General features: G+C 35.9%; 1 protein-coding gene across 2 annotated transcripts in view; it reads left to right on the top strand.

The window, feature by feature from the left end:
• LRP12 (LDL receptor related protein 12) overlaps positions 1-25,089 on the top strand; it is a 73,689-nt gene extending 48,600 nt beyond the window's left edge. Inside the window, exons 3-7 of one of the 2 annotated variants that reach the window (XM_021688337.2) lie at positions 3,189-3,324; positions 12,312-12,514; positions 14,317-15,421; positions 17,186-17,318; positions 22,313-25,089. In XM_021688337.2, coding sequence (XP_021544012.1) covers positions 3,189-3,324; positions 12,312-12,514; positions 14,317-15,421; positions 17,186-17,318; positions 22,313-23,179 — 2,444 coding nt within the window. In that variant the 3' untranslated portion in view covers positions 23,180-25,089. The remainder of the gene's footprint in view (positions 1-3,188; positions 3,325-12,311; positions 12,515-14,316; positions 15,422-17,185; positions 17,319-22,312) is intronic. The other variant, XM_044914278.1, reaches the window with a different exon arrangement.
• The last annotated feature ends 223 nt before the right edge of the window (positions 25,090-25,312 follow it).

Genomic DNA, 25,312 nt, shown 5'->3' with positions numbered 1-25,312 from the left:
TTTTTATGGCATTAAGAATTGGAAGTCTGGTTTCAGTAGGCCAAAGAGAAAAAGAAAAGTGAAAAAATAAGGAAAAATTTATGAGTACATCCTGATGAGCCATCAGAAATGTAGTAGAGGGCACCTGGGTGGCTCAGTCGTTAAGCGTCTGCCTTCGGCTCAGGTCATGATCCCAGGGTCCTGGGATCGAGCCCCGCATCGGGCTCCCTGCTCAGCGGGAAGCCTGCTTCTCCTTCTCCCACTCCCCCGCTTGTGTTCCCTCTCTCGCTGTGTCTCTCTCTGTCAAATAAATAAATAAAAATCTTTAAAAAAAAAAAAAAAAAGAAATGTAGTAGGAATCTATCTTGATGATGGGAGATGGGGTGGGCATGATTTAGGGCTAAAATAGACCTTAAAGGTATTCAAAAAGCAACCTCTTATTTTAACACATAAGGAAGCCAAGACCCAAAGAGGTTTAGTAGTTCACAATATGACAAAGCCAGTAAATGGCAGGTAGAACAGATAGCATCTAGATCTTATGATTCCAAATCTACCCAGATATATATTTCTTAACCAAAAAGGGACAGAAAACTTTCTTAATGGTTTCTAATGTTAATCTTACTCTTGGCATTTGAATTTATTCTTTCTTAAATAGAGAAAGGAAGAAGTTATGGTTGTTCTAGAGTATATTTATCTACATGCCCAATGTATTGCACATGCAAAAAATGTGTTGATAAAAAGTCACCGGCTGGTTTTGAAACTAAATGCCAAACTCAGTCATGTTGCAAATGTGCAAAATTAAATCAAAATATGTGTTCATAACCAATTAAGGGAGAAACATGATACTATCGTTTTGTTTTTAAAGTACTTATTGAATTAGAAATGTACTAAATCTTAAAATATCCATTCTTATTTATGAGTGGTGTATCTTCTCCTGGGGCAGTTGTATGAAAAAAAATAATCACAATAGTATTTTTGAGCATCCGTATCAGAACATAACTTAGTTTTTGGTATAAGAGCACCACCTATGGGTTTCTCAGGTATTCAGGGGGGAGAAATTTAAAACAAAGCCTAATAAAACCTAATGAAATTCTTCCTAGCTTTTCCCCTATAAGTACTCTATCCATTTATTTAAAGGCTAACAAATTGTCTGCTTTGCCATAAGTTATTCCTACCTGGTTTTTACTTTAGTATACTACTCCCAAATGCTTTGGCAAGTGATAACGAAGAAAGAAAAAGTTCTGATAAATTACTTAGGGTATCTTTTCTTTAATTATGATGATGATAATTCATTAGAGCAAAGTTAAAAGCAAACCTCTGGCACTTCATTGTCAGTAAGCTCACATTTAGGTAAATTTAGTCTTTTTCTAAAGTATCATTCATCAAAATGTAAAAAAAATTATAAGGGAAATTTTACTCTTAATGAAATTTAACCAAAAAAAATTGGAAGCTTCAACTCTGAGTGGGCAATAAGATGTGTAGTAGGCTCTTGATATATTATATATCCTTGTATTCTGTGTTGTGAGTCTGTTTTCTAACAGTGATTGAAAACAAGATCCCTTTGGTGCAATGTACCTAATTCCAGGGTAGACCCATTTTAGGCATGAACATTTTTTCTTCAGTAAAGTATACTTTTAAAACCTAGATTCCATTTTTTCTTTAGGGAATGGGTTATTCTATAGAAATAAGGATCGACTCTTTCAGCAATATAGCTTGCTTTATTTTGATCATTATAGATAAAAACTTTTTTAAATTGTATAGTATACTTCTTAGCATTTTAACCTTAATTGAATGGACTGTAACCTCTGTTATTAAAAAGAAAAAAGGCCATTTTTAAAAATTATAATTGTAATAGGGATACTTGCCTATCTATAAATTGGGTTAACTAACTTTTAAACTAACAGCAGAACTCAAAAAGCATGGAAGTTTAGGCCACATATTACCCCAGGCACTTTGCTTGCAAGGATTCATGTATTCATTCAATAACTCTTTTAGCTAGGCATGACTACTAAGTATTATGAAAGGAGAGTCTTCTCTTACCTTTTGGAAGATAGGCAGTATTATACATGTTCTGAGTTGTCATGGTTTTTGAGTTCAGCACATACTTTTTTTTATTCTGAAAATTGCCCCCATTACTTCTGATAACTGTCTCTGGACCCCTGGCAACTATTTTCCTCACTTTTAATTTGCTGCTTCTAATATGCTGCTATTTTAAGAATCAAATAATCTAATATGTTGAAATTACATCAAATAAGAGGTTCTAAGGTTTTAAATTTTACTGAAAACTTAAAACATTCATCATGTATTTTTTTGTAGCCCAATAACTATTTTTTAAATTGAGGGAGAATAAATTGTCACATTATCTGCTGACCTCTGGATAGGTAAGATGTGAACTGTATCACTCTGAAAGTTCAAGATAATGCAAGGAGAATAAACCAGGAAAGTGTTGGCAGTAGTTTAAGCTTGTTTATATTTCTTCATAATATTCAAATATCTAATCACATAATGATATTTTAGTCACCTTTTCAAGCCTTTATTTTAAAATAATTTAGGATTCATTTATCTCCCTGTAATAAAGTTTAGAAATATTAACAGAATAAATTAAAGAACTACTTTGCAGTAATTTTGAAGTATAGTGCTTTGCTGTCTTTATCCAATCATCCACTAACTTCGTAACAATCCAGCATCTTACTATTGTGTTTATATGTGCTTTCCTTTCATAATTTTGTTCAGAAGACAATTTATATAATAGTCTTTTAATTTAAAGTCGAAAAACCAAAATTGTACTCTTAAGGATCTAAACACAGTAATTCAGTAAACATTGAACTTTATAGTTAGTTTATAATAAAGAAAATGAATTTAAAAGGTGAGTTTTGAAAAAAGATAAATGGAACAAGTTGATTAGCCAATAGCCATGGCTAAAGCTAGTTATCCTGACTCTTAAACTGTTATTCAAAGGTCCAATATGAAAACTTCCGTGCCTCCCCAAAATATGTACTTAATTAGAATGAAATACTTTGACTAAAAGGGAAGAAAGTAAAATATCTTCCTGGAATAATAAAAGATCTTTAAGGTTGATGTTAGCATATTTTATTGTGTATGATTTGATGCCTGAAGTATGGGGTTTTTTTTTTTAAATAAACACTGATTTACTTCCTGCTTTGTTTTAAAGTATAATAATTAGCTAAGATTGTTTTGGCTTCTTCCAGCTTGTGGAGAGACTCCAGAACAAATTCGAGCACCAAGTGGTATAATCACAAGCCCAGGCTGGCCTTCTGAATATCCTGCCAAAATCAACTGCAGCTGGTTCATACGGGCAAACCCAGGGGAAATCATTACTATAAGGTAATTCTGATACCTTTCTGAATTACTATATAATATTACAAAATATAAATTCAGTTTCCAAGTATCATCACTCAGCATGCAGTTATATGAAAAGACAATTTTCTAAAAATGTAATAAAATATAGTTACCAATACCATATTAAGGTCCTTCCCCTACTATAAGGGTATGTGTTTTGAGTATTTTTCTGATGGTGGTAATGGATTTCCACTGAGCCACCCATGTTCTTCTAAATCCCCTTTTAACAAAAGGTGCACATTTGCAAAATAGCTTATTAGGAACAAGAGTGTAATCTTTGGCTGTGGGACAAATAAACAAAACTCACTAATCCACCTGGAGATCCAGCCCAAAACCTTAGTCTCATTAGTAGAGTCCTCTCTCTTAACAAGCTAAAACATGATGGTAGTGTTTTCCTGTGTGTGTGTGTGTGTATATAAGACTTGAAATAAGCTGACAAGGTGTCTAGAAAAATCTCTTTTTTTATAACTTTGAAACACAAGAACTTTTGTTAAGAATACAAAATGAAAGAGGCTCCTAGGAGAAATAAACAAAAGTTTAAGATTATAATAAATATAAATAAAAAAGCTTAAGATTCATTTTAAAAATATTTAAAATTGCAGAAAAGCACTATGGGGATAAGATACTAAGGAGAAAAGATTCAGTGGAACTAGATAACGCTTGCTTAAGGAAATTATATGAAGGCTATTAGAAAAAAACTTTGCCCGAAGGGGAGAAAAAGAAAACAATACTGTGCCTTAACGAAGAACTGAGGCCGGAACGGAAACAGCAGTCCGAAATCATGGCCTGTGGCAGAGGCAGTGCCTGCAGCAGCACAAAGGCGTCCTCGGCGTTCTCTCATTAGCAGCGTTTTTGTGGGAAGAAGTATGGGATTTCAGATTTCGAAGAGACCTGGCATATCACAGACTCAAATCCCTTCTTACATTTTTAAAAAATAAGATTGTGAGTTTAGCCTACTTTTGCGGGGGTTTTTGAAATATAATTAGCGTAGCATTCTGTTAGTTCAGGCGTACAACATAGTGATCAGCAGTTCTCTACGTTATTCGGTGATAAGGTAATCAGCGTCTGTCACCAATGTTACCGTAATATATTGACCACATTCCCTGTGTTGGACTTTTCATCTCTGGGACGTACTTATTTTACAACTGGAAGTTTGTACCTCTTAATCCCCTTTGTCTGTTTCATCTGTCTTCCTTATTTATGTCCCTTAACTAATGAGACAACCAGTGTCTCTTGAGAAACACAACTGTGTTCAGTCCCCCTTTTTCTGAGGAAGCCATAAAACAGGCGCCATCTGGTTCGTTTTGCTCTGGCCCGTTCTGCCCCAGGCCACACCTTCTGGAACACTGAAGCTGAGCTCGTGTAGAAACTGTTCTCTGTGAGAAGTGTGATTCTCTCGCCTGATGGATTGCTAGCGTGTGCTGTTGAGGTGATCCTTCTGCAGTGCCAGTTTTGGGACCCGGACAATATGCCTATTTTCTGTTACTTATAATATGACTAAGTATAAACATGTTTACAAAATAGCATTTTTACCATAGGGATTCCTCGTATTGGATTTCTTTCAACATAAAACTAGAGTTTTTAGAGATTTTTATCTTTCAACCTAAAAATCCAACCCCAAAATTATATTTCCCACCTACCAGCTCAGTTCCATAAAACTTGGAAATTCTCGCCAGCACGGAGGAGGCTGCCTGGAATACTGCCATTTGGTTCTGATCATGTGTTGGGCCCTTGAGATTTTACAAAGAAACACTAAAACCAAGCACAATACTAAAATGCAGAACAAAATTAGAGATAAGCCATACATCTAAAAGAAAATTTCCTAAATTCCAGAAAAAGTTGATGAATTTGGATTTACACAGCCTAATGAGATCAGAAAGTGATTTTAGTAATTGTCTTAGTTCCTACTGAAATCATTATCATTTAATACCAAACTTTAAAAAGATCTACACACACACACATACACACAAAGACAGTCAAGTTTCACTTGTGAATATTGGTGTAATCTTAAATTGTTCAAAAGAAATTTAATTTATACCATGATCAGATGCAGCTCATTTAGACATAAAAGTGAGTCAATATTAGAAAATTCTAAATTAATTTACCATATGAACAAGTCAAAGAAAAAGTATATGATTATCTAGAATAGAGAGATGTTTTAAAACATTTTGATAGGGGCAACTGGGTGGCTGAGTCAGTTAAGCATCTGCCTTCAGCTCAGGTCAGGATTCTAGGGTTCTGGGATCGAGCCCTGTATCAGGCTCTCTGCTCAGTGGGGAGCCTGCTTCTCTCTCTCCCTCTGCCTGCCTCTGCCTACATGTGCTCTCTCGCTCGCTCTCTCTCTCTGTTAAATAAAAATCTTATAAAAAAAATAAAACATTTTCATAAAAAGAAAGCATTCATTCCTGAGTTTAAAATAAAATTAAAATCTAGATAAAAGAGGGAAACTAAAATTTTATGATGTATAAGCAATAACTTAGAGCTCTCCTTATAAAACTGGTTAAAGATTGTAACATGAAGGCATTTTTACCTTACTCCTCTCCCTTGAAACTTACCAAAATCAACAAAGGCCATCTTAACAAGAGGAGACAGAGAATTGGATTTTAATTCCATGCTTGAAGCCAAGGACTGGAGTCAGGGTGTTTTGCTCAAGAAAGAAGGCATAAGCGGGGCGGGGCGGGGGGGGGGGCGGGATGGGGTAACTGGGTGATAGAAATTAAGGAGGGCACATGATGTAATGAGCACTGGGTATTTTATAAGACTGATGAATCACTGAGCTGTCTCTAAAACTAATAATATACTATATGTTAATTAGTTAAATTTAAATAAAAATTTAAAAAGTTTTTTTAATTAAAAAAAAATAGAAGGCTGAAAAAAACTTGCATTAACCACTAACCACTGCCTGAACTTATATGGGGCTGAAAACTTAAAGAGGTGGGAGGACATACCATTACAAATAGGAATTTAACCAGGCTACCTACTGACTCCACGACAGGATCTGTAATGCTCTGAACCACCATGTAAAGACTGTTCTGGAATGGAGACCCAGGTGGATGTAGCTACAGAACACAGACAGGGGAACACAGAAAGAGGGTAGATTAAAAGGAGAGAGAGAGAACCAGAAAAGTTTCTACAGAATGAGCATTATTTCCAGAATGTATGGAAAATATTAATACTAACAAAAACAGCCAACAGAGTCCAAACACAAATTTACTCCAGACATGATAAACTTTATTATTTTGTTTTTGTTATTTTAATTCCAGTATAGCTAACATACAGTGTTATATTAGTTTCAGGTGTACAATATAGTGATTCAACAATTCTTCACATCACCCAGTACTCATCACAAGTACATCAGGACTTTTTCCTTAACATTTTTTATCCTGTGAACACTTTGGTAGTTAGTGAAACCTATAGATCCTTTCCTAGAATGTTTTTAAACTCAGAAATCATAATACATATTATTACAAAGGGAACCAATTATATTGAAGTATAGCTATCAGATATTTTTACCAGTTTGTAATATAGTAATATATGCTTATTAACATTATTAGTAAGTGATCGTCCTAACAGCTACTGTAATTTCAAGGTGATTTTCAGTGTAAATAGTTATTCTAGATATCTATTAAAACTGGAATGTAGGGCGCCTGGGTGGCTCAGTTGGTTGAGCGACTGCCTTCGGCTCAGGTCATGATCCTGGAGTTCCGGGATCGAGTCCCGCATCGGGCTCCCTGCTCAGCAGGGAGTCTGCTTCTCCCATTGACCCTCCTCCCTCTCATGCTCTCTGTCTCTCATTCTCTCTCTCTGAAATAAATAAATAAAATCTTAAAAAAAAAAAAACTGGAATGTAATGTGTAATTATCTGCGATTTCTGCTGGTGACAGAGTGACAGGTATTGTAAATACTATCATGATTTGTTGTTTATATTCATAAGTGAAATGCCAAATTTCAGTTAGAGATTAGTGAAAATAAGGTTGTAAATATTTCCACCAAATCTGAGAATTTGAGAGGAGAATAGAAACACCGAATACTCTTACTTGGACTTTATTAGGACAAATGTATGTTTTAGTATTTAAATTACAACATCTAAAGGTAACTACTGAAAAAACAGATAGCAATCTTGAGTATATGGTAAAGTAAAAGAAACGTAAAAAAAAAAAACAAACCTATGAATACAAAAGAACACAGGAAAGGAGGAAAATGAAAAATCTCCCCTAATAGAAAGGGTGTTCAGTAAAAAACTCATTTAAATTTAAAAGACCATCTGATCAGGTTTATTGGTTTGTTGATTGGTATGATTCTCCTATAAAGGGCTTCTAAGAACATACCCAAAACAAAACAAACACAGTTTAGTAAGGGGTGATAGAAAAAGATAAGTTTTGGAAATACTGATACAAAAAGAAAGCTAGTGTAGGAAGATTAACATTAGATGTAATTGAGCTTATAATATTAGTAACAAATGAAATAATGCACTAGGAAGATGGAATCATGGTAAACTTTGTATACCTCATAATATAGCCTAAAATACATGCAAAGCAACAAAATATGGAGAATTACCAAGTTTGACTGATCCAGTTAGTGGAAGTTAATAAACATACCTTTAATTAGAATTCAATAGATTAAACAAAAATAGTAAAGATAGAAGATTTGATAAACAAAAATTAACAAGCTTGATCCAGTAGGAACATGTATTATATATGTGTATGTTTATATTATTTCAATGAATAGAGAAAATACATTGTTTTCAAAAACATATGGAACATTTACCAAAAAATTGATTATAAAACCACAAAGGAATTCTGAATTCCATTTCTAAGACTTTGCATTATTCAGATTGTGTTCTCTGACCACAATGCAGTTAAATAAGAAACCACAATAAAAAACTGGGAGGAAATAACAACGAAACCCATGTGTTGGAAAGCATATTCCTAAATAACTCCTGCACTAATGCTGAAAATCACAGTGGAACTCATAAAATATTTTTAAAATAACCATAATGAAAATATTACATATTAAATCTGTTGGAACACATTGATAGAGTACTTAGCGAAAAATTCACAGCTTGAATGCATTGACTTAAAAATAAGCAGAATGGGAAATAAATGAACTCCGCATTTACTTAAGAGTATAGAAGGAAAACTACAGGGTAAATCTTTCTTTCTTTCCCCAAGATTTTATTTATTTATTTATTTGAGAGAGAGAGAATGAGCAATCAGGAGGGGCAGAGGGGGAGGGAGAGAGAGAGAGAGAGAGAGAAGCAGATTCCCTACTGAACAGGAAGCCTGACACGGGGCTTGATCCCAGGACCCAGAGATTATGACCTGAGCCGAAGGCAGATACTTAACTGACTGAGCCACCCAGGCGCCCCACTACATGGTAAATCTTAAGTAGAAAAAGTAGTAAGGTAAGACCAGAAAATATGAAATAGAAAGAATAAACAATAAGATTCAATAAAACAAAAACTGGCTCTCCGGAAACCTTGGGAAAATAAACAAACCTCAAGGCAAGACTGAAGAAAAAAGAGAAAAGGTACTAGTAAGAATGAGCAAAAATGTCTATAATTATAAATACAATAATAGAGACTTTCAAAGTCATAAGGGAATATTAGGAATAGTTTATGGTAACACTGTTATATAGTTAGATGAATTGGACCATTTTCTAGAAAATGTATATTACCAAAATTGATTCAAGAATTGATTCTTCACTAAAGAAATTGAATCAACATTCAGAAAAAGATTCTAAACCCAAGTAGTTTTACAGGCAGGTGTTAGTAAATGAATAGATAAGGAATTCCTTAACCTGATAAAAGGTATCTGTTAAAAAAATTTTTAAACTTAATATTGAAGTTAATTTTAGTACCAAGGGCCAGGATGAGAATGCATGCTTTCACTGCTTATACTAGAACCCTGAGTCAATGCAACAAGACCATAAATAGAAATGAGTAATATGACAAATGGGAAGGAAGAGATGAAACTCTCCTTGTTTGCCAATACTGTGCTTATCTCCACAGAAGATCCAAGCAAATATAAAGCCCACAGATATGAAAAAAAAATTTTAATGTAAGAAAGTACTATTTGCAACTTTGTAACAAATTTTACTATCAAGATAAAATGATAATTTCTACAAAAATTTAAATTACCAAATGTGACTCAAAAGTTTAGGGAGAGCTGATTACTAAAAAAACATGAAGAAATTGAAAATTTCTACCCTAGAGCTATACTTTAAACAGGCACAGGGCACAGGTTTGTGATCATTGTCTTTGTTATATAAACTACTGTGAAACATAAAAAAAGAAAACCTGAAAACTAATTTTACTTTTAAATGTATTTTAACAATCCTAAATGAAATACTAGCAAACCAAATCCAAGAGTGTATACATGAATAGATATTGATTGATCATTTCTTTTGTTCTGGGAAGGATCCTGCTTTCCTCAATCTTAAACATTTTAGTGGATAAAAGTGTATTAAGGGAGTCCTTAGCTTGAATCTGACTAGCCCACCCATAAACAATTATCAACTTTGGATAAAAGTTTTTTAAAAACTACTCAAAGGTCCTGGAAAGTAATCAGAAGCTGGCAGAAACTGGAAGGAATTAAACCCTTGAAAGAAGGGATCCACCCTGGTGAGATACGTTTGCTTCCTGTTAGCTCCCCATGCAGAGTGGAGTAACTAGAACTCAAACAGACCACCAAAAGTCTCGTGGGCTTGAGGTGGTATCACAGGGTGGAGTTGAGGCTGTCAGAGTAGATGGAAATTGAAAAGGCAAATCATGGAAAGGAGAGAGCCCCAATGTAGGAAGCCCTTATATCTGCATATAAATTCTTCTCAAATTCTTTGCTCTTTTCTGAACTATGCATGCTTAAGAGATGCTAAGGAAGCTGGTAAAAAGAGCTGCTCCAGGATTTCAGTGGCTATGCACTGCAGCTGAGGCAGAGTTTGAAGTCTGAAACCTGCTGAGTTTGAGGAGCTTGGTAAATACCTTGGGATTTTATTGAAACCACAGAAATGTCATATATTATAAGTAAAGACAGTGTCCCAAAATTAAGAATTCACCGAAGACTAAGGGCAAAGCTGAACAAAACCTCCACAGGTACAGGATGACCAGACCAGGATGTTCCATGCATGATAAAACCAAGTAAGTGTAAAAATCTTGACCTATCCCTGAGAACACAAAAAAAATGAATTCAAGATAAGTCCTAGATATGAACGTAAAAGCTAAAACTCTAAAATACTGGAAGAAAACATTGTTGAATATCTTGGCGTAAGCAAAGGAATTTTAGAGAGGACACTAAAAACACTAAACATAAAGGGAAAAATAAATTAGGCTCATCAAAACTAAAATTAAAAACCTCTGCTCATTAGGAGATACCATTAAGAAAATGAAAAGGCGATCCATATAAACTAGAAGAAAACATTAGCAATACATATATCTAACAAAGGACTTGAGTCCAGAATATAAAATTAATTTTTATAACTTGAGAAAACAACCCAGTTTTTTTAAATGGACAAAAGGCTTGAACAGACACTTCACAGAAAATGTAAGAATGGCCAATAAGCACATGAAAAGATGTTCAACATCATTAGTCCTCAGGGAAGTGCATAGAACCACAGTGAGAGATGTCAGTTCACGCCAACTAATGACAGGTTAAAAGGACTGACATCACCAGCTATTGGAGAGAATGTGGGTGCGGATATCTGTACATTTATCTTGCATTATAGACATGCCCCCAAATAGGTACATGTTTATACTACATAGAGAATCTTTAAGTAAATAAGAAAAATTTCTGATGGATGAAGGATGATATAACAAAGCAATTCATAGGAAAAGAAATAGTAAACAGATGGGAAAAAATGTTTCAATCTCAGTAAATAAGGAAATGGAAAATAATTGGCAACAGTTTTTTAAAAAACAGAACATCCCAATTTTCCAGAGTCATGGAGTATAAGGTTCCTTCATAAGACTTAATGGAAATTAATTGGTATAAATATTTTTGTCAGTGTCTGTCAAATTTAAAGTGGAATTTTGTCTTTTGACCTAGCAATTCTACTTAGAAAAATATGTCCTAGAGAATTATTTACTCATGTAGAGATACCTGCATAAGGATTCTTTGAAGCATAATAGTGGAAAACTGGAAATAGTTACTCACACTATTTAAAGAGGAAATATCCTGATGTAAAAATCTTTGAATAATTAATTTCATTATCACAGTTTAAGGCAAAGGCAAGGAGATAAAGTCAGAGATTCCCTTCTTGGTGGAGACCTGTTATTGGAAAATAGTATCTTAGTTTCTCTTTTTTCATAGCAGTAGTTAATTTTGTATGTGCTCTTGACTTTTTTTGCATGCCCATATTTTGTGAACTATAAGATAATCTTTGACTGTAACATAACTTCTGTAAAAAAAAAAAAAAATTCCCAAACTTAGAGATTTTTCTCTATTGATACAGATTTTTTGTTTGTTCATTTTTACTTTTTTTACTTTCCTCGGGTTTGTGCTATTTGCTCCCTGAAAATGTAACCTGCAAACTTTTCACTAAGCAAGCAAATGAACCGGTCTAATCTAAGAGGAGGCTGACTTTCTGTGTGTACTTCAGTTTATCAGATTATGGAGTAGTGTCTCCAGTTCAAATACAGGACAGTTAGGATATTCTGAATTAAAAGTGGTCCTTCCTAAACACACACAGAAGAAAAAGAAACAAGGTGCCAACTAGTACCCATTTTTTTTAAGCATTATTTTGGAGTCTGGTATTACATATGAAGAAGTATTGTTTGAGAATCTGGGAAAAAGATATAAACATTAGGAACATAGAAACAGTGTTATTGTTTGCTGATGATAATGGTTGTATGCCTGGAAAACCCAGGACAATCAATGAATATGGAGGCTCATAATAAAGTCCTCAGTTATATTGTATTATTATGAAATTTTTTCCGAAATTGCTCTTATTAATAGCCTTTTCTGACTTTTTATTTCTAGTTTTCAGGATTTTGATATTCAGGGGTCCAGAAGATGCAGTTTGGACTGGTTGACGATAGAAACGTACAAGAATACTGAAAGTTACAGAGCTTGTGGTTCGACAGTTCCACCACCATATATTTCTTCCCAAGACCACGTCTGGATCAGGTTCCATTCCGATGACAGTATCTCTAGAAAGGGTTTCAGACTGGCATATTTTTCAGGTGTGTTTTTAAAAAAGAAAAAAGATAATGAACAGAATTCTGTGGTGTTAAGTACCAAGTCACTTTGGGGCTAGTCTTCTAAAACAATTTCCATTTAGCCTCAAGGCTATTGAGATGGAAGAAGGTTCAGGTGCTTTAGAGCACAGTCTCAAAAAGGTGTTTTGTATATTCTCATAAAATGATCAATTTTATAAGCTAAGGTCAACTTTCTTTTTTAAATATTTAAATACATTTATTTTAAAAGTAACTTTTTTCCCCTCGAGTGTTTACTGATATCCTGAAAATTACTTCAGAAAGTATTTTTGTGTGTCTGAATTAACCATTGTCTTTACAGCTTCACAGAAAAGACATTGCATTTCACCTCCATGGTTTGTAGTATCAGAAGTCTTCTTATACTACTCTGAATCTTTTTTTTTCAAAAAGTGTGACCAGATCATACATATGTGAATGACTCAGAGTATTAGAATTACATATACTTTTTGCTGAAAATCATTTTACTTCTTATAAAATTTGTAATTGTCTTTCAGCAAATATGCAGCTTTTTCTCTTTTTTCTTATAAACACAGTCTTTGTAATACTTACTTAGCTTCTGAAGCACATTTTCTGTCTCCTCTTTACGAATAAGTAAGTTATTAATGAAGAAGTAAGTATTGGGGCGCCTGGGTGGCTCGGTCGTTGAGCGTCTGCCTTCGGCTCAGGTCATGATCCCAGGGTCCTGGGATCGAGCCCCACATCGGGCTCCCTGCTCCGTAGGAAGCCTGCTTCTCCCTCTCCCACTCTCCCTGCTTGTGTTCCCTCTCTAGCTGTGTCTCTCTCTGTCAAATAAATAAATAAAATCTTAAAAAATAAATAAATAAATAAATAATTTTTTAAAAAGTAAGTATTGTCATAAACATTGTTAGTTTTGGGGACCATAAGGCTCTAATGTTTGATTTTCTTCCCCTCCCCCCTTATTGGTGTATATTTAGGATGGTACACTACAATAATTGGAATTTTATAGGTATTTCAAGTTTTTTTTCTCTCTCTCTCCCCTTACTATTTTGCTAAATAAATTTATACCTTTAGCTGAGATTCATGCAGTGTTTTGCTTTTGTGCAAAATATATGTATATAAACAAGAACTAGAAAAGAATATGAAAAATATGAAAAAATTGATTTGGAAAGGTGATTATTATGGATGAATTTTTCTTTATTTCAATGTCTGTCATTCTAATGATGTTTATACAATAAATTATTTAAAAATTTTAGGCAGTATAGTCTATTGGCTCATGTATCTTAGATTACTAAATGTTCTGCAGTAAAATAGCTCTCTACAAAAGCAGAATTGTTCTCCTCCCTTTTTTTTTTTTTCCAAGTTTTTATTTTAATTCCGGTTAACACACAGCATAATGTTGGTTTCAGGAGTGGTGAGAATTTAGTGATTCATCGCTTACATACAACACCCGGTGCTCCTCACAGCAAGTACCCATCACCCATTTTAAAGCCATCCCTTTACCCACCTCCCCTCCAGCAACCCCCGGTTTGTGTTCTCTTCACTTTGGGTCAAAATACAAACGTCTTCGTGGAACAAACAATAGGTGTTTAAAATAAATTGAATTGTTGAGCCAATATTAATTTGTTGAGTCAATATTAATTTGCTGTTAGAACCTAATCTATTTTTTAAAATAAGATTTTTTAAACCCCTGTCGCTTAGCCTTAGTTAATGTTTATTATAAAAATACCACTTGCTGTTCTGTATCTTTTAAAAGAGCATGGTTTTTCCCTCCTTTCCTCTCCATCTCCGTCCTCCCCACACCCTCCCAGGGAAATCTGAAGAACCCAGCTGTGCTTGCGATCAGTTCCGCTGTGGGAACAGCAAGTGTATACCCGAAGCCTGGAAGTGCAATGGCATGGACGAGTGCGGGGACGGGTCTGACGAGGAGGTCTGTGCCCGAGGAGCCCATCCCCCGACGGCCGCTTCCTTCCAGCCCTGTGCCTACAACCAGTTCCAGTGTCTGTCTCGGTTCACCAAGGTTTACACTTGCCTCCCCGAATCTTTAAAATGCGACGGCAACATTGACTGCCTGGACCTCGGAGACGAGATCGACTGTGACATGCCGACCTGCGGGCAGTGGCTAAAATATTTCTACGGTACTTTCAATTCTCCCAATTATCCAGATTTCTATCCTCCCGGAAGCAACTGCACCTGGTTAATAGACACTGGAGATCATCGTAAAGTCATTTTACGCTTCACCGACTTTAAACTCGATGGTACTGGTTATGGCGACTACGTTAAAATATACGATGGATTAGAGGAGAATCCACACAAGCTTTTGCGGGTCTTAACGGCTTTTGATTCTCATGCACCTCTTACAGTTGTTTCTTCTTCCGGACAGATCAGGGTCCATTTTTGTGCCGACAAAGTGAACGCTGCAAGGGGGTTTAATGCCACTTACCAAGTAGATGGCTTCTGTTTGCCTTGGGAAATACCCTGTGGGGGTAACTGGGGGTGTTACACAGAACAGCAGCGCTGTGATGGGTACTGGCATTGCCCCAACGGAAGGGATGAAATAAACTGCACCATGTGCCAAAAGGAAGAATTCCCGTGTTCCCGAAACGGAGTCTGTTATCCTCGTTCTGATCGCTGCAACTACCAGAATCATTGCCCAAATGGCTCAGATGAAAAAAACTGCTTTTTTTGCCAGCCAGGAAATTTTCACTGTAAAAACAATCGTTGTGTGTTTGAAAGCTGGGTGTGTGATTCTCAGGATGACTGCGGCGATGGCAGTGATGAGGAGAATTGCCCGGTAATTGTGCCTACCAGAGTCATAACTGCAGCCGTCATAGGGAGCCTTATCTGTGGCCTGTTACTGGTCATTGCTTTGGGATGTACCTGTAAGCTCTATTCTCTGAGAATGTTTGAACGAAGGTCAGTATCAAGACAAAACTATAGAGGCTGTGCCTTCTACAATAAACATGGTCCCGGTATTTGCAATAGAACTGTAGCGTGATCAGCAATAGACTTTGGTTTTATACTATTTTTGGAAATAAATATCTTTCATGATGTATGAAATGAGTGTGAAAAGATTAAGACCCAAGAGGCTAAACACGTTTTAAAAACTAATAGAGTTATGAGGTGAGAAAAGCCAATCTGTATCTACCAGTTTCTGTTTTCAGATTAATCTGTTTTATAGGAACTTTGCAAGCTGCAGTTCTCAGTTGTAATGTTTAAGCCTGTGTTTTTATAAATATGCATTCAACAGTTGCAAATATTTGAGACCCTACTGTGTTCACAGCACTATACAGATGAGTAGAAAAATGAGTAAGGCATAATCTGGCAGGCACTTTACAGTTAGGAGGAAGCCATTGGTGGGTGGAATAAAATGACAAAAATATAAATGCTGTAAGTGCTACAAAACGAAGTGGTATAAAAGTCAAAAGATACCTGATTTGATGAGGGGATATGGAAAGGCTTTTATTGAAGATGTGCCATTTTCCCAGGCTACTTTTTTCAACTACAATACCTTTTCCCTAGCTACATTCTACTTACAGATTTCAAATGGCACAGAAGTAGGAATCCCCAGCATTGCTTGGAAAAGTAGCACCTCGTTCAGTGTGTCTGGAGCCTAAGATACATATGAAGGGCTAAAAGGTAAAACTTAGAACACAGGACCAGTGTCATGTTGTGGAGGACCCTGAGGGCCATGTGTCAGAGTTCTCAGTAAGAAATGGTTAGGTATTGGGCGCCTGGGTGGCTCAGTTGGTTAAGCGACCGCCTTCGGCTCAGGTCATGATCCTGGAGTCCCGGGATCGAGTCCCGCATCGGGCTCCCTGCTCAGCGGGGAGTCTGTTTCTCCCTCTGACCCTCCCCCCTCTCATGCTCTCTCTCTATCTTTCTCTCTCACTCAAATAAATAAATACAATCTTTAAAAAAAAAAAAAAAAAGAAAAAAGAAATGGTTAGGTATTAAAGGGTGACCTTCAGGGAAGGTTTTCTTCCATGTGGTGCAGGATAGACTGGACCTGGGAGAAGCTGTTGGCAGAGAGAGAGAGGTCCCTTAGGAGGCTATTGTGGAGACAATGACCCTGCATTCCGGGAGAGTTACAGATAATAGATTCAGTGAAGACCTTCATGTCCCAGACAGCTAAGCTAATAGATGCACAGAATCAAAGTAATCATGCTGCATCTTTTCTTTGAGCAAGTATAAATGGCCAGAAGACTTTTCACTACACTGCAGCATAAGAGCTCAATGAAGAAGAGTCCGAGGTCTTGAGTTTAAGAACAGGCTATGCCAGAAAGTGTATTGGCGACTGATTTCACTCTTTTTCCTCATCTATAAACTAAATGTGTTCAACTTGATGATTACTTTCACCTAAAATCCAAAGCCCCTTATGTTCTTAGGGGTTTAAAGATCTAATACCTTTACCTTTTATGGGGATTTCTAATTCATTAAAACTTAGTGATCCAAGCTCTTAGTATAAAGCCCCATGAGGATAGACTGTCTTCTTCTTCTTTGTATTCTCAGTGTAGGAATGGTATAGATATTCAATAAATGTAGGTTGACTAAGCTTTAAATATGGTCAGATATATTAAGGTTCAGATTGTTTTCATTGCTGATTAAAAAATTACTAGTTTGGCTTGCCCTTTTTTTTTTTTTTTTTAACTCTTTTTATCCCCCTGTTTTCTCTCAAAGGTCATTTGAAACACAATTGTCAAGAGTGGAAGCAGAACTGCTAAGAAGAGAAGCTCCTCCCTCTTATGGACAATTGATTGCTCAGGGTTTAATTCCACCAGTTGAAGATTTTCCTGTTTGTTCACCTAATCAGGTATGTTGCATTTTATGATTTCTGTTTCATTAAATGAATTATATATTTGTATATATGATAAAGGAACTTTGTCATAATTTTTGCAGTCAAGTCAAGGATTAAATATATGGAGGATTTGAAATTTTAATTGTTTTATTGTATTTTAACAAATGCTACAAAATCAGTTTTTCATTCTTCTGATTTAGTTATGTGATTCTTAAGCATTTTACTGTTTAGGATGATTTGGTGCATTAAAATTCAGAAGTAAAGTTTGGTAAGTTATTTTCTATTTGAACTAAACATCTGGAAGATTGTTAAAATTAGTATGCTGTATTAGTATCATGCTAGATTAACTAGTTAATAAGTAAAAGTAATTGTAATTAAATAACATTTCCACCTGACTTGAGGGAAAACTTCTTCATAGCTAGATTTTACAGTGTTTAAGAATTCATACTATTTTCGGGCGCCTGGGTGGCTCAGTTGGTTGGGCGACTGCCTTCGGCTCAGGTCATGATCCTGGAGTCCCGGGATCGAGTCCCACATCGGGCTCCCTGCTCGGCGGGGGGCCTGCTTCTGCCTCTGACCCTCCCCCCTCTCATGTGCTCTCTCTCTCTCTCATTCTCTGTCTCAAATAAATAAATAAAATCTTTAAAAAAAAAAAAAAAAGAATTCATACTATTTTCTTTAAATAGTGACTAGTAACATATTAGTAACATGCCGGTTAACTAGTTAATAATAAAAGTAATTGCAATGAACTTAACATTTCCACCTGACTCAAGGGAAAACTTCTTCACAACTAGATTTTATAGTGTTTAAGAATTCATATCATTTTCTTTAAATAGTAACTCAGTCTTGATTAATGTTTCTGAATTCTTTAAATTTCTATCAGCATTTAAAAAATTTCTTTTTCAGGAACGACTGGGTAGGTGGCTCAGTCAGTCAAGTGTTGGACTCTTGATCTCAGCTCAGGTCTTGATCTCAGGGTCGTGAGTTTAACCCCCATAATGTTCTCCACCCTGAGGCTGCCTTCAAGAGTTTAGCCAATTGTGGAGTTAGAGGAAGTTAGATGTAATTTGCTAAGTAATGTAATTTGTAATTTGCTAAGTAAACAATTCAGAAGTTCCACTGGTTGGAATTTTGTGTGCAAAATAGGAAAAGGGCTGCCTTCAAGAGTTTAGCCAATTGTGGAGTTAGAGGAAGCACAGTCTACACAAGGCAGCTCTCAGGCCTCGATCTCAGGGTCGTGAGTTTAAGCCCCATAATATTCTCCATTCTGGGCTTGGAGCCTACTAAAAATAAATAAATAATATATTATATTATATAATACATATTATATAATATATACATATATTATATATAATTTCTTTTTCAAAGCTTAAATTATACCAGGGTTCATAAAGGTATAAGGACCTTACCCTTATGACTCCTGGGTGGCTCAGTTGGTCAAGTGTCTGACTCTTAATTTCGGCTCAGGTCATGATCTCAGAGTCATGGGATCAATCCCCACATCCGGCTCCTTGCTCAGTGGAGAGTCTGCTGGAGATTCTCTCTCTCCCTCTCCCTCTGTGCCCCCCCACCCCCATGCACATGCACTCTCTCTCTCTCTCTCTCAAATAAATAAATAAATCTTTAAAAAATTAAGGCATAAGGATGTATACATTTAAAAATGTAAATTCATCCAGAAATATTCATAAAAATTGATAAACATTGTTTTCCCAGTGATCTAATTCTGTGCAAAAATCCCAGTGATCTAATTTCTGGTAAATAAGATTTCTGATTACAGTCTGTCACCTTTATTTGGGTCTTTTAGGAAATATTTGGTGAATATTTATAGTTTTAAAAACATTTCCCCGGATGTAATTTGCTAAGTAAACAATTCAGAAGTTCCACTGGTTGGAATTTTGTGTGCAAAATAGGAAAAAGCTATATTCTTTTGACCATGTGGAAGGTTTCTTTTTAGGTAGGAACTCAAACAGTGGTTAATTCCACCCACCCACCCACTCCACCATCTGCCACCCACCACCCCTCCACCCTGAGGCTGCCTTTAAGAGTTTAGCTAATTGTGGAGTTAGAGGAAGCACAGTCTACACAAGGCAGCTCTCATCTTTATAGAAATTACAAGTTCAGGGGTTCCCAAAATGATTTTTAGTTTTGACAGTTCACTACATGGACTCAGAACCCACTGAAAGCTGTTATACTCATGGTTATGGTTAATTACAGGGAAGGACCTAGATTAAATCAGCCAAAGGAAAAGACACATAGAACAGGGTTCAGGAGGGTACCAAACACAGATCTTCCAGTTCTCCTCTCCCCATAAAGTCAAGACAGTGTTACTCTCTCAACACACATGTATGACAGTGTGCACAGAATATTGCCAAGTAGGGAAGCTCACCCAAGACTCGGCCTCCAGAGTTTTTACTGGGGCTCCAACCCAGAGATGTGATTAACTGCACATGTGGCTGATCTGTCTCCAGCCCCTGCAGAGTTTGACTGATACTGCTGACCCAGAGCACCCACCCTGCATCACACTGCTGGTGTGGCTTCAAGCCTCCCCCTCAGACACAGTGGTCTCTGTATCTGTCTGGCCCAAGGTCCCAGGCAAGGACACCCTTGTCAGAGATGACATTGTAAGGGCTTAGAGATCACATCCCAGAAGTAGAGGGCAAAAGTCAGACCTCACCTGGGTAAGGTTTAATTCTTTACTACATACTACACCATTCTTTAGATTTATAATTTACCCTTATGAGGAAATTCTACTTCAACAAAGTTTTAAAATAAAGTATATTTATGAATAGTAAACTAGATTTTATTCAGTTTATGAGATAAACCTTCAAGTTTAAAACTTTTGGTAATTCTTAAATTTTCATAAGAGTTTTTAAAGAGAAAAATAATATTCTAAATTACTGTCTCATTCAAAAATAGAAATGCTGGGCGCCTGGGTGGCTCAGATGGTTAAGCGCCTGCCTTCGGCTCAGGTCATGATCTCAGGGTCCTGGGATCGAGTCCCGCATCGGGCTCCCTGCTCCTTGGGAGCCTGCTTCTCCCTCTGCCTCTCTCTCTCTCTCTCTGTCTGTCTCTCATGAATAAATAAATAAAATTTAAAAAAAAATAGAAATGCTTTCTAAAGAATGCTTTCTTCTGCATCATAAACTGAAGAAGTATATAAAATTATTTCTAAAACATTCATGAGATCCCCTTATAGAATCTAATGTTAAATTAATTTTAATTAAACAGACTTTTAACTAAGTAGAGGGGTTCACCTCACTGTGACAGACTGTAATGTGGAAGTCAGCATTGTTGATCTTGATGAGAGCTGCATAAAAGAGAAGCTTATCTGCAGAGCCTTCTGTTCGTTGCTGGGTGTAACATAGTGCTCACACAAAAGCCTTAGAACTTGAGTGCTAATGGTGAGGACCACATTTATAGAGAAGTTCCTTAAGGATGTGAACCTTTTTTTTTTTTTCTTTTTTAAATTTATAATTACGTACTTTTTTAAACATTTTTTTTATTTTATTATGCTATGTTAATCACCATACATTACATCATTAGTTTTTGATGTAGTGTTCCATGATTTATTGTTTGCATATGACACCCAGTGCTCCATTAGGTACTTCTTAATTGGTGAAAAATCTCAACTCATTTGTATAGCAAATCCATGTATGCTGATACTCAGATTTCTTATTGACAATCTGTGCTTTACTAAGGCTAGATTATTAAATATTCCTGTGAAAGTAGTTTCTTTGCTTTCTCTGAATTATATTCCTGAGTTTATGTGTTACAAGTAAATTTAATACCCATCTTGAAGAGAGATGAAGAGCCATGCTATCACATCTTTCCTTTCCCTCTTTTCTTCTATGAGGGTAAAGGCAGGAGCTATTCATTTTGGCAGAGGGAAATTATATCATCATTGAAAAGGGAGTACATCGATTCACCATCCTTTCCTGGAAATACTGTGTTTTAAATACCAGATGCCACAAATGAAAACTCATGTCTGTTCCAAGTTTGAATACTCCTTTTTATAACCACTAGATGGAGCTTGAAGACTGTTTTAAATAAATGTTGTATGTCTTAAAAATAATCCATAAATGTATTCATCTAGGAAAAAGTAAATTTTCAAAGGATATGATAATTTATGCTTAACGCTAAGCTGTAGAAAATAAAACTTAATCTTTGAAGACCGAGAAGAGTCCAGATGTCTCAAATACCATTGTGTAGTGCTATAAGCAAATTTTTTTTAGCTTGTCTCCTGTGCTGTATTACAAATTAATTCTCTTATTTATGACAATAAAAATCAATCTTCAGTGTCCAACAAATCCTTGAGAACCAACTGTGCAATATAACTTTCACATGTTTTAGAAAGCTTCAATCTTGTAAATCAAATCTGACTTGTTCTGTGTTTAAAAAAAAAAAAAAATGTAAAACAGATAAAGGACCTAGTTTACCTTCCTAGCTAGAGAAGTATCAAATAATTTTGTACTTCAGCTTTGGTGCACTTTTAGAATTGGATTACAGGGGGCGCCTGGGTGGCTCAGTCATTAAGCGTCTGCCTTCGGCTCAGGTCATGGTCCCAGGGTCCTGGGATCGAGCCCCACATGGGGCTCCCTGTTCCGCGGGAAGCCTGCTTCTCCCTCTCCCACTCCCCCTGCTTGTGTTCCCTCTCTCGCTGTCTCTCTCTATCAAATAAATAAATAAAATCTTTAAAAAAAAAAAAAGAATTGGATTACAATGTGCAGTTTTAAAATAAAATAGTTGTAACTGATATTAAACATCACTTTAAAGTCACATATATAAATAGTGAAGTGTCAAGAAAATCTAAAGCAAGTGAACAATGGTATAAGTTATAGATTAGATTCTGTAGTAGGGTGAACCTATATAGATGAGAGAATTTAATTCATCCTTCATAGACCCTAACAATCAATAATAGCATCTTTAACCACAGCACATTCTTATTCAAAGGGTGCTTTCTATTTTCACACTTCATTGTTAGCTATCTTAACATCTTTTTTTTTTTGTAGGCTTCTGTTTTGGAAAACCTGAGGCTAGCGGTACGATCTCAGCTTGGATTTACTTCAATCAGGCTTCCGATGGCAGGCAGATCCAGCAACATTTGGAATCGTATTTTTAATTTTGCAAGATCACGTCATTCAGGGTCATTGGCTTTGGTCTCAGCAGATGGAGATGAGGTCGTCCCTAGTCAGAGTACCAGCAGAGAACCTGAAAGAAATCATACTCACAGAAGTCTGTTTTCCGTGGAGTCCGACGACACAGACACAGAAAATGAGAGAAGAGATATGGTAGGAGCATCTGGTGGGGTTGCAGCTCCTTTGCCCCAAAAAGTCCCTCCCACAACAGCCGTCGAAGCAACAGTGGGAGCAAGTGGAAGTTCCTCAACTCAGAGTACCCGAGGTGGTCACACAGAGAATGGAAGGGATGCAACAAGTGTGGAGCCCCCGGGTGTGAGTCCAGCCCGTCACCAGCTCACAAGTGCACTCAGTCGTATGACTCAGGGGCTGCGCTGGGTACGTTTTACATTAGGGCGATCCAGCTCTATAAATCAGAACCAGAGTCCTTTGAGACAGCTTGATAATGGGGCACATGGAAGAGAAGAAGATGATGATGTCGAAATGCTGATTCCAGTTTCTGATGGAGCTTCAGACTTTGATGTGAACGACTGCTCCAGACCTCTTCTCGATCTTGCCTCAGATCAAGGACAAGGGTTTAGACAGCCATACAGCGCAACAAACCCTGGAGTAAGGCCAAGTAATCGAGACGGCCCCTGTGAGCGCTGTGGGATTGTCCACACTGCCCAGATACCGGACACTTGCTTGGAAGTAACACTGAAACAGGAGACGAGTGATGATGAGGCTTTGTTACTTTGTTAGGTACGGATCGCAGCAAGGGGGATTGTGTACAAGTTGGAGCAATACCCATTCGTTGTTTTGTAACTTTACAATTAAACTAGTTTTAATTTAAAAACAAAAAAGATGCAGGGTGATTTCTTATTATCATATGTTAGCCTGCATGGTTAAATTAAACAACTTGTAACTCTATGAACTTTAGAGTTTACTATTTTAGCAGCTAAAATTGCATTATGTATTCATATTGTTCAATAATGTTCTTCCATTTGTTTCTAATTGTTTTTATCCTGGTACTGTAGTTCACAGTAGACGTATGGCTGCTGAAACTCATTTGACTGTCAGTTTCTCTCTCCTATGTTAAAACATTTGTTTGTACAAAACAGTACCTTCATTTCATTGAACCCTTTATGCTGTTTGTCAGTACATCTTGCAACTTAATATACCAGATGTTAAGGCTGTTAATGTATAAAAAAAGGCCCCTTATATTCACCTGTGTTTTTATTTGTATAACATTTGTCTAAATATTATTGGATTTCATCATAATATGAGCTTGTCAAAGGGAAAAACCTTGTCTAAAAATTTTTCTCTTACGTTTAACATTCAGTGATGTGAAATTTAGATAGAGTTAGATAAATTAATGGCAAAAACAAAACTTTTATAGATTTTCTAATGTTGACTTTAATACTCTAATATGGTACAAACCAAATGGTAAAATCCCAAGTCATTTCTTTTTTCATCTCTATTTAGGGACAGAATTAAACAGATGAAGATACTCTACTATGCATTAAATCTTGAACTTTATAAAATATGTACAAAAATTGTACAAGATAAGTTCCAACTGGTAATGTCCTTCCCTGGTACAGGGTTATGCTTGTATTGGACCCTAGGGATTTGCACTAAAATCATATCAAGGTCACAGATGAGTTTAGTGCACAAGCACTATCACTTTAAATACTGTCATTTGCTATCACAATGACTATATATTTCCATAGCTTTGGGGGGGGGCATTTTTATTACAACTTGAAATTGCTTTGCTGGTTTCATATTTATTTGTTGTATTTAAAGACTGCATTATTGTAAGAGTGATTTTCAATATATTTTATTCATGGGGGGGGATCGTGCTACATGTCAAAAAGCAAATTAAGAAATCATTCAGATCCACCCCCCCTTTTTAAGTAGAATGAATTGCAAACCCCGCATATTTTTTTATTGTCAATTCTTGTTTATTTATTCTTTAGCTGTCTGTTTTAGTAGCTTAATGATTGAGTATGAAAAAACGTATTTGTGTGTGATTATTGCTATTTATTAAATTTTCAGTACTTTGCTGAATGTCATTTTAAAGCATGTTTGAGGTCTTGTGTATTTGTCGTGTTATGCTGTCAGGAAGAACTGACTGAAATGTTTTAATATGTATCAAAAATTAAAATCACTTTTTTTTGTATTGCCTTGAGGTACTTTTTAAATCAGAGTTGCTGTTTATTTTTGTTGCATTTTTGTGCATACACAGATTCAGGCCATAAGATATGCCATGTGTCTAGAAGAAAAAAATGAAGGGTGGATAGTCTTCCTTAACCACTTTATAGTAAAGTAGTAGGTTACACCAGCACTCGAGGGTCGAAATTCCTAAGGAACTGAATAAATTTGCCTTTGAGAACACTGCTTCTTAATTAATGTTTCTTAGAAGATGCAATAACTCAATCAGTTCTCTTTTTATATGATTTTCAGATGCATTTCAGACCCCTATAGAATATTTTCCTGGCAGAATTTGCATTACCTAATTAATCTTATTTAGGTCCTACTTATAATATACTATATTATATAGGTTTCTTGGTTTTGTTTTTGGCATGTCTTAATATCTTTTTTTAATTAACACACACATCTTCCTGGTTCAAACAGTACAAAGTAAGTCTCTCCCCTATCCCTGACACCCATCCAAAAACCCTCATTGGTTTTGATACCAATATTAAGGAAGTCCTTTCTGTTTATTAATTTTCTACCCACCTACCAGCCTGCCATTTTCTTATAGTTAGTAATATTACTTATTTTGTGTTTTCCAGTTACACAATTATATCTTCCAGTTTGCATACCTCTTTACATTTTAATTGCATTGTCTAGTACTTCTAGAACATGTTAAATGTATAGTTAACCATGTTAAGG

Source organism: Neomonachus schauinslandi, chromosome 4, assembly GCF_002201575.2.
Source record: "Neomonachus schauinslandi chromosome 4, ASM220157v2, whole genome shotgun sequence".
NCBI classification, from domain to species: domain Eukaryota; kingdom Metazoa; phylum Chordata; class Mammalia; order Carnivora; family Phocidae; genus Neomonachus; species Neomonachus schauinslandi.
The sequence above is the reverse complement of the archived record's forward strand: the minus strand, read 5'-3'. Positions and strand labels throughout refer to the sequence as shown.